We start from the raw sequence: 10,789 nt of genomic DNA, 5'->3' as shown, positions 1-10,789 counted from the left end.
CATTGTATGAAGTTAAATGAAATTCCATTAAGTAGTTTTCAAGTTATGCTCTGGACAAAAAAGAAGAAACAACGGGCAAATAAAAATGAATTAAAAGCCATCCAGAAGTTTTCAAGTTATGCTCCAACAAGAAAAGGTAGTGGGCAATAACTGTGTTATTAGCTGAAACAGAGTTATGGTTCTTTTACATTACACTTCCTTTCACAGTGCTTTACAAGTAGTTTTTCAAGTTATGCTCTGGATAAAAAAGAAACAACAGGCAATAACTCTGTAAAAAAGAGGTATGGTTCTCGTACCCTGCACATTCCTTTTAGTGTGCTTTACCACTGTCATTGGAGTAAACCCACAACATTTGTTCACCCTCCTAACACCATATATCATTTAAACATGTTCATAATGATCTGTTGGTACTGACTTGAAACATAAGTCGAAACTAAATCTGTATACACCTTAGCCCACTTATCTAATAACAAATCTAAACTTGTTTTTTTTTTCATTCAAGTTGATTCTTTATCATCTAATTGTAATAGTGAACTCCCATTGATGGAAGAAATGCTGTAAATGAGCATATTTCAGTTACAATAATATAACGTCTAATTCTGGGAAAATTTGATAGCCATTGTAAACTACTTAGCATGCGCTGGAAATGTGCAGAATATGACGTCAAAAGTCTGTTCAGTTTACCACACTGATTGTTTGTAGTTTAATACAATTAGTTTCAAGCCATGCTACAAACAAAGAAAATTACAACGGACAGACTGGCCGATGACCCTTCTATACACGCTTCAAACTTCATTTGTTTGGTGTTTAACTTGTGCTATCACTGGCTGTGATTTATACCCCTATCACACAATCTTCTTGTAATAAAAAGTATCCCAGAGAGTGATGTCTGCTCCTTGAATGCCTTATGTCGGTGAGAAGGTATCATATGTTTTAATGGTCAGAAGTTCTACAATTAATAATTCTTAAGTCATTTTCTTATTGAAGTCAATTAATATAAGTTAAGTATCTAACTGGTCGTAAAATATAATAATTTAACAGTATCTTAAATACTTGACATAAAATACACAATTATTGAAAAAAACACACGCTTAAATACTTTACATAAAATACACAATTATTGAGAAAAAAAACCACGCTTAAACTTTCCTTTAAATTTGACCATATTATTTTTAGGATTTTGACTTAAGATATGAAATGACTTGACATGTTTTATAAAAACTGGCCAAAGACTTTTACTGCTGTGTTATAAGGCATGACATTTAGTTTTTAAAAGCATATCACAGATGTAATTGAGTTGACTGTCCAGTTGAATGTTGCTGTATTTAAAGCATGATAGTGATGGGTCATGCATTATAACTACTTAGTATAGTAGTATAACCTTCTACCTAGGTTTACCTTCAATAGTATATTTTCAATAAGTGTAAGGAGAGTGTAGGAAAATGTAAAGAATAGTGTTACAGGTTAAGTCAATACCTCAAAAAATATTACCGGTAAGTTAACTTATGGAGAGAAAGTAAAAAAAAAATGTATATAACAAATAAATAAAGGGCAAAAACTATAATAGTTACATAACAAAATAATGTTTCCTATGCCCAGCAGTTTTCCTAAACCCAGCCAATCTTTTTATAAAGTTTGAAGTCAATACCTCAAAACCATATGGAGTTATGGAGAGAAGTAAACAAGAGGCCCCGAGGGCCTATACTGGACTAGCAATCACATTCAAAGGGAAGCAATCAGTGAATAACTTTCTGTACAAAGTTGACTCCCTTAGGAAATTCTTTGATGCCAGGAAAGGGAAAGAGCTACTTCAATAGTACACAACTCTTGGTACAAAGACGTCTCATTTAGAAAATACTCTTGCTTTTCAAGGGCCATATTGCATAATCCTGTCATACAATCAAAACTGAAGACTGTATCGCTTTAACAAGCTATTGTTTACACACAGAAGATAAATACCACACCATCACTCTTATGGACTATGGCTAAGACATAAATTATTGCTATGGAATCCATATTGTGTACCATTGACCTCCATGTGTTACCTTGATCCTTTAGATATATCACAAATTTAATATATGACACACTTTCCAATGATGCCCTAAAATTTAAACTTGAGACACGTTTGTGTCAAATTATTGCAATCAAAATCTATACTGTATAAAACTGAACTCAAGTGTTGACATTTGAAATAAAATCATGAACTTTATGCACAACACACCTTCCGGTAGCCCAGAACAATTCAATGAAGTTAACTGAATAGCAATCTTTATTAACAGAGTTATCAATGAAACATGGTTGTAGCTCATGCACAGGCGAAAGAACGTAGTGTGAATACCCTGGTTCCCTTTAGGGGCACAATAACAGAAAGGGTCATGTTTGGTCAAGTACAACCAACCAGTTGTGTACTTAAGTCCTTAGTTAAAGTGTTCTCAGTTCGTACATACTGTTTGACAGTGTACCAAAACAATGTTGGTTGGGACCTTGACCTTTACCCCAATAACAGTAAGATCATTTTCTGGTCAAGGGCAACATATCAGTTATTTTTCATGGATCTAGGTAAATGTTCTCAAGTTATTGTGCAGAAAGTGTTCGAAAATACTGTTGGCCCTTATTTTGACCCAAACAACTGTTACTATGTGGACAAAACCTGACCTCCTAACCAACCATCTGACAGAAAAACATTTGCAAACCTATATATAATCCTATTTCAAAGTGGTATAATAAATTCATTTTTGACTGAATTACAGATATTTAATACAAATACTTATACAGTAACAACATTAAAACAAATATTACATTCATTTACTAGAAACTCTTACTTACAAGTGACTAAAATAAAGTCCAATGGAACAAAAAAAATATTATATTTGAATCACAGCCTTATGTTTGTAATGACTTTAATAGTCATTGCCAAACATAATGCTTAGATTTAAATATAATACTTTTTTTGTTCCATTGGACTTTATTTAAGCTAATAAGTTAACATTTTTGGTCTGCATACAATATAAATTAGAATTTCTGTCCATCATTATTGAACTATTGTCATCGGAATAAACAGGTTTTTGCCTTGAATTAGTCAAATCTTGTACATAGGTTCTAGCACTTTTCACTTGTGGTAAATGACTTGTACTGCGTACAGGCGCATGGGTTAAATAGCTGAAACCACTTCTGCTTCTAGCAGATCCTTCTGACTGCTGACTTTCAGTGCCACAAATGTTTGGACATCTATGATTTTGGTTAAAAGGATCACCTTTATCGTGCAAATCTAAAAATTTTGAACTCAGATCATCAGAAGCATCAGTATGCCCTGCAGATCTCCAATCATCTATACATGTACTTTTACTAGTTTTCTTTGTCACGAAGCTACTTCGTGACCCTCCAACACGACAACTGGATGATTGTCTATCTCTCGGTCCTTCAGAGTCCTGTAATAGATCTTCTTTCCCTTTAGAACTGCCACACGGTCCTGGTTCATGTTTATTATTGTCATTGCTGCCACTCGGTCCTGGTTCATGTTTATTATTGTCATTGCTGCCACTCGGTCCTGGTTCATGTTTATTATTGTCATTGCTGCCACTCGGTCCTGGTTCATGTTTATTATTGTCATTGCTGCCACTGGGTTCTGTTTGGTCTACCCCAATGCCGCCATTTTTGTTCAGCCTGGACCAAGATACTTGACAGCAAGGCGGCGGGAATTTGTGACCACAACCCTTAGGTGTCTCTGTGTTGCCAACATCCTGAAGCAAAAACAATGGCATAAGTAACATTAAACATGGCATTCAAGCAAATAATTAAGGGCATCTGTGACGTTCACATACCAGCATGGGATTATTGGATGACTCTTGTTCATACACACATAATTATAACCATGGGATTATGGACATGTGTGTTGTTCACACGTGTGTTTCAACATGGGATTATAAGAAAACTGTCGTCTATATACATGCATTTACCATTGGATTAACAGAAAACTGTTTCGTTTATACACTCATGAAACCACAGTAATTGTGAAGTATTGATCTTTACACATACCGGTACTATGCACTGACACTACTGTTGCCAAACTCACACTCACAGCTCAATTTTTCAATCATTATATGTTTCTAATAAGAATCAAGAAACTGGCCAGATCTGAAACGTAATGTGAGTTTTGGAAGCTGATGGTACCTGAACATATTGAGGAAATAGAGTGCACTTTTCCGTCCTACTGGGAGGAGATATCCTCAACAAAATGCTCCGAAGCTTTTGAAGGCAAGGATTTACAGTGACTAGATCTGAAAGACAGCAATAGCATTAAACACTTTTCAGAAAGAAGAGTTAGGCTTAATGCAGAACTTCAAAATACAATAAAATTAAAATTGAAGACTTTTTAAATGTTTATCAGATAAACACTTTTACAGATTTAGTTGATACCAGTAAAATAAAACAACTAGAGTCATTTCCTAACCAATTTACAAAGTATAGTATCTTTGTCACATCATATAATGCAATTGATAACTTCTAAAGTACTAAAATTTTCAATGTTTTTATAAAAAATACATGCTTTTATGTTAAAAAAAAATTCTCCATAGATTTTTTTTCAATTTGACTACCGAGTATTAAACTTTTAGGAAATCAACTTAAGTTAGGACATGACTCAAGATGTTTTATGAATACAGCCCCAGTAGTGATAAAAAAATAACCTTGACAAATATTTAAGCCCGAGTTATTGAACTTGTATTCCCGGTACTAAGTTTAATAGTCAAATGATATCTATAAATTACATAACTAGAATTTGTGCTTTCCCTGAAGATAAATCTGATATTGTACCTTGAAAGTAGATGGTTTTAACAATTTTGAATTTTCAATACATATTTTTTTAAACAAATTTATATTGTAAAGGAATGAAAGCACAAACTACTCACCAGCAACCTGCTGTTTCCCAGGCCTCGTCTCATTATCAGCAACCACAACATCTTCACTGTCAACGTACACATCTGCTACACTTGCTTTTGAACGCTTCCTTTTCAAGCAAAGCTTTTTACTTGGTTTCTCCATCTGTGTCTGAAAATTACAGGCATCTCTAATAAAATGTCCATGACATCTTTGCATACAACACTTCATTGGATGCATGTGTGTTCATTTAAAAAGAGAAAATTCTAGAAAAATCAAAAGAATCAAGTAAAATTTAAAGGGGGCTAGACACCAGATGGTCCCAAAATTGCTAAATGCTAAATATATTATGATTTCCACAAAACAAGCCTAGATTTGTCAATATGAGCTATTATGTAATATGAGGCTGACAATACATCATTTTACATGATTTATAAAATATTTTGTCTGTGTCTCAGCTGAGATTACCTGTTTGAAAATAATGGATAATGGTTTCCCAGTTTATAGTGTTTATATTTAGCATGCGAAAATCACACAATTAGTACAGATACATATACCGAAGCAATTTTTAAATTAACTGGGATTTACGTGGAAGACAAACCCCTTATGTTTCAAACTGGAAACATTTCCAAAAACTGTGAAAGATGCATGTGTTGTAATCGATGTGATAAATCAGTAAATTAGATTCAATGCGTTTTACACAGCGATATCAATTTTATGTAAGTTTTTGACAATTTTCTTTTTTTCTTGCACTTTTATCATTTGGTGTTTTAAAAGTTCCTTAAAGGTTGGTATCTAAAGACACTGTCATAATTCAGCACTAAATAAAAATATTTAATCAGTTGCATAAGTTATTAACTTTCATGTGACAAGCTCCAGAAACAGTATTTTGATTACTTCAGAGGTGCCAGAGCTGTGGCGACAGCCAATGTTTTGGCTGATTATGACAAATGGTGAAAAAAAAATTTTTGTTATGAAAATATATTTAGCAACGGCCACATTATTTATTGCCAAGGTGTGTAGAGGGTTGTTGTCTGTGCCCATGGAAAGGACCATGACAGGGTATTGGGCAATTAATGACACATTAGTGGAGTAAAGTATAACATTGACAGTTCATGCAAACTGCAGATGACTAATTGAGGTTTTATCACATTGGTCTATAAAAAAAAAGAACAAAAATACATGTTTACCGTAACAAGTAGCAGCAGAAAAAGTTATGTATCGTATCTTCTTCATACTTCTATTTTGAATTAATAAATATGTCAGAGACAAATTATCCTCAATATTTTAATTTTCAGATCTGATGTGGTTCATGCAAACTGTAGACGACTTATTAAAGTTTCAGATAAAGATAAAAAAAATTATATTATTATTAACACTATATATAATAATATGCGTGGATCGTTTAATGTTTCGACATAATCAATGGTAAAATTATACGTATATGTATTTCATAATGTAGTCAAAATAATAATTATCAAAGTACTGTACAGTAAAACCCCTCTATTCAGACCACCTACATGTACATGTATGGGACTTTGAGAAAATGGTGGTAATAGTGAGTTGGTCTCATTACTGAGTTTGTGCTGATAAGGTTAGGGTTGTTGGGCATTGATGCATTGCATATTTTAGTTTTGGTTTTGTCAAGTTATGTACCAGGCAACATGTGATGTGCCCCTTTATTTCACAAATATGGACATATAATTTGAGTGTGCATCTGTGTGAGTGAATACTATAAAATTATATTCATGCACAGAAAATAAATTAAAAGTTCTGTCATTTATTCATTACATTATAAATTATTCAATGAATAACATGTATCAAAACAACACAGTTTTGATGTACACATAGCCCTTATAATACATGTTGTTGTGAATGTTGAGAAAAACATTAATTTTATGACTGTTTATCATGAGAACTTGGGTTACTCAATCAATTATCTATTTTAAAAGGGATAATAATAGCCACACAATTTGATGAAGCACATATCTCAGGCCCTGTAACAACGTTTTGCAAAAATCCAATAAAAAGAATTAAATCAATTGAAAACCATCAATAACCAAACACTTCATTGTTTTTCTCTCTAAGCTTGACTTCTACGTAAAGTGGCTACCTTGTCGTCATACAGTGGTATGTGATTATCCTTAAGTTGGGAAAGGTGTTGTTTATTTCTTTATATATTGCATGTCAGTCAAGGTGTGAACACAAACATGTATACCAGTCAACAAATTGCCTGTGGTCGCATTAACAGATCAATTTAACGTGTGATTAATTAAAAGGGACTGAATTAAGTAGTGGTATTACATAATGAAGGGATGCCCATTTTTATTTTTTTTACGACCATTGAATTATAGACGAAAAAGATTGGTTCTGAAAAAAATCGGTCTCATTAGTGGGTCGGTCGCGAAAACGGGGCAGTTGCATATAGGGTTTTTACTGTACTTGAAATGATCGGCATTATCTACTTCTTTTGTTATTTTAATAGTTGTTTCAAACAATTGGTGCGAGCCCTGAAAATGCTTAAAAATGTGAACACAGCAAACATTATCTAAAAAGAGTTCGCACAACAGGCAATATTATCCATTATTTTTGTTTATGATTTCATTTTTCAAACAAGACAACTCATATTATATATGATCAGCTTTTGTGATTGGTCATGGGAGGTTCCTCACGCAAGTCACAGAGAAATAAATGTAAAAATAATCCCGGAAGGTTGCATATGAGAATTTAGACCTGTATTTTATTTTTCAACAAGGAAACGGCAGAATTTTTATTGAGATAGTCCATCAAATGTTCTTTTCTTTGACTGTCAAATTGTTCAACTTGTCAACAAACAATTTATTCTATATCCATTTAATAGCAGTTTTTGTGCCCAAGTCCAGATTATAGCAGTCAATCTAACTTGACACAAAATTAACTAGTGGGTGTTATCACTAACAGTTAATTAAGTAATGCCCTGTACTGCTTATTACATTAAATTGGCCTTAATAATTACTCCTTTGACGCCCAAGTCTAAAATAATAGACGTGTTATACGGGATTCTTCCAATCCCTAACGTCTAAACGGGTTTGTGCAAAAACCAGGGGTGTTTAAAAAATATTAAAGTTGTAGTATTTTATGGTTGAAATTGATCATAAAGGTTTATATTCATATTTTACCATGTAAGTGTAAAGTTATTTTGCACACAACAAGCATTTAATGCACTAAAACACATTGTTTACCTTTCCAATAAACGGAAGTTGACTGACACAGACAACAATTATGCCAAGCGGAACAACGTGATCCAATCATTTTGACTCGGCAACCTCTGACAAGCTTCGAGATAGACCTCGTAAATACAATCGTAACAACTCAGCCATGGCCGAAATGTTCCAATTGTTTGAAAATTGTGCCCTAAAGCCATGCAGGTGCCCTTCATGTATATATTTCTTGTGAACAGAACTTATATTAAATAACATTATCTAGTAATACTTCTTGTTTTTATGATATTTATAGACGCAATATGCTTTAACCCGGAATCATGATCGGAATAACTACCCACTTTTGATACTAAACAATTTGTAGGTGAAGGATAAAATTTGCCATATCAAAAATCGTAAAAAAAATCCGTAAACGTACAATTATTTGGACTATTGCAGTACAGAGAGTCATTATCACATTGCAGAACATGAGGTCCTGCAATACAGTCTACATTGCAGGACCAGACCAGTTATTGCAGGACCAAACATTTTATGTACATTTTTGTGAAAGTCAGGGCTTTCAACAGGGTCTAAACCCAATGGTCAAAGACTCTTAAAATCTGATTCTGAAGTGTCATTGTCCGTGTTTTTCTAAATACATGGTCTTACTTCTTAATTATAGTTTTCAGCTGTCATATGATGGCATTGCAAGGTTCATGATTATCTATTAAAAACTAATACATATATACATTTTTTAAACTGATATAGACATGGTTTAAAAAACGAATACAAAATATATTTAAGCATTGTTGTTTTTTAAACCATCATACTAAGTGAAATAGCAGAAGGTATCCGTTAATTTGCATAATGGGCGGAGTTATCACGTCATTGAGTTTGAGTGCTGCTAATTAACATGGAAACCGATTAGATTCCAGATCGATAATCAGTTGTCATTGCGAGTGTTAATTGCTGTTGACTTTAATTGATAAAAAGACATTTAGATCATGTCTTGCAAATGATTAATATTACAAATATATGATGCTTCATTTTCGGGTCATTTATGATTTTGAATGTGTCAAAACCCGGGGAGCTCGGGTCGATAAACGCCCTGATTAAGTTGGTTTGATAAAGTTAACATAGGTTAGTTAATAAAATTAACAAGATACACGTTTGACACATATTTATTAAATCATTTTGCCCCAAAAATTATTGCTGGACAAGCAGGCCTACAATATAGCTGTGATTGTACAGACTGCTATTGACACTCCAATTTGGCTTGAGCTTCAAAATATAACAAATTCTAAAACATTGATCCCTATTGCCCTTGTCCCGACTCAAGTTTGATGTATTTCATAATGAGAAAGAAAGACTTATAACTGTATTATACGATATGGAGTTGTACTCAGGGAAGTTATGTTCAAGAATAACACAATGTTACATTACTGTAATTACATATCTCATTTTTTGGTGAAATACTGTACAATTTCATATGACCGCATAGGAAAACAACGGCCACCCATCGCAAATTTGGATGAACATGATGTCAGAGAAAGCGTCAAGTATACTCATTCGCCTCCGCGTATAAATAAATAACAGCTGTTTATGGAAAGAAATGGGAAATTTTAATTGAATTTACCGCTGAGTTGAAGCACCAGAAGAAAAGTGGGTCGGTATGAAATGCATACAACAAAGAAATAGTGTAACGCATACAACATAGGCAAAGAAGGGTTTTCACATTTGCATACAACATACACAAAGAAGGATGTTGAGAAACGCATACAATATAGAATAAGAACAAAAATATTGACATTGAAATATTATTGTTAAAATCAATAAATTATTATGTTTATGAGTTTAGTCAAGTGAAAAATAGTTATTTCACTTTATTTTTGAATTTTGCTTTTAGAATTAAAACCTAATTGATTGTGTGTAAACTTTTTGTTTTGTTTGAATAGGGAAAAGAACCTTATTTCAAATCATTAAATTTGGTTTAATGGTTTAATATCTAGATTTATAAAGAAACAATTTATTATTTCTTTTATGAAAACTTTGAAATCGGGGAAAGCAAAGACACGGAACAACAATAACAAAATATAAATTTTAAGATTACCTGAAGAAGCATGAGGATTATAAAACCAAACACAGAATTACTTTTAATAACTTTCATTTCATCATGAGATGAAAAACTAAACCATTTTTTGGTAGTTGTAAAAATGTCTGAATTGATGATTTGTATTGTAATAGGTGAAAATAGGATTTATAATTTCTTACCATTATTGCAAAATGAGAAATATAGATAATTATTAATATATTTTGTAAAGGGATAAACCTCAGATGTTAAATTTGTTTAATAGTTTGACTTTTAATGCAAAAAAACAACATTTGATCTTTCCGTATCCAATACATTCATCAGAACAAACAATCCCAAATATATAAACTGATCCTTTTGAAATTATAAATTGAAAGGAAAAATGAGTAAAAAGGGTAGGTATATATATTTCGTGTAGTAAATTTGGTTATTCTGTTAGATTAAATTTATAGTTATTACATGTGCATATTATATTGATTGCAATATTTGTGATTGGAATAAATTTATCATTTTTTTTATAAACAATGGCTTTAGTGATAGGACATAGTCAGACAAAATATTTGTCAGAGTGCTTGGATAAATCGTGTTATAGTGTTTTCTTCCCAATAAAATGAGTTGAGAAATAACAATCCTTTGATTTCATTTA

The 10,789-nt window shown here is 32.5% G+C and overlaps 1 protein-coding gene across 3 annotated transcripts; it reads right to left on the bottom strand.

The window, feature by feature from the left end:
* Nucleotides 1–2,931: 2,931 nt before the first annotated feature.
* LOC128203217 (uncharacterized) lies at nt 2,932–9,601 on the bottom strand. Of its 3 annotated transcripts, none has more exons than XM_052904525.1 (4): nt 9,536–9,601; nt 4,908–5,046; nt 4,171–4,277; nt 2,932–3,740 (listed from the first exon to the last, which is right to left on the bottom strand). In XM_052904525.1, exons 1-4 carry the CDS (start codon nt 9,572–9,574, stop codon nt 2,970–2,972), a joined length of 1,056 nt encoding a protein of 351 aa, XP_052760485.1. In that variant the 5' UTR covers nt 9,575–9,601; the 3' UTR covers nt 2,932–2,969. The 3 variants fall into 3 exon arrangements, with proteins under 3 accessions (XP_052760485.1, XP_052760486.1, XP_052760487.1); XM_052904526.1 differs by having other exon boundaries at nt 9,507–9,594; XM_052904527.1 differs by lacking the exon at nt 9,536–9,601 and adding an exon at nt 8,097–8,217.
* Nucleotides 9,602–10,789: the final 1,188 nt, after the last annotated feature.

Source organism: Mya arenaria, chromosome 9, assembly GCF_026914265.1.
Source record: "Mya arenaria isolate MELC-2E11 chromosome 9, ASM2691426v1".
In the NCBI taxonomy this organism is placed as follows: domain Eukaryota; kingdom Metazoa; phylum Mollusca; class Bivalvia; order Myida; family Myidae; genus Mya; species Mya arenaria.
The sequence above is the reverse complement of the archived record's forward strand: the minus strand, read 5'-3'. Positions and strand labels throughout refer to the sequence as shown.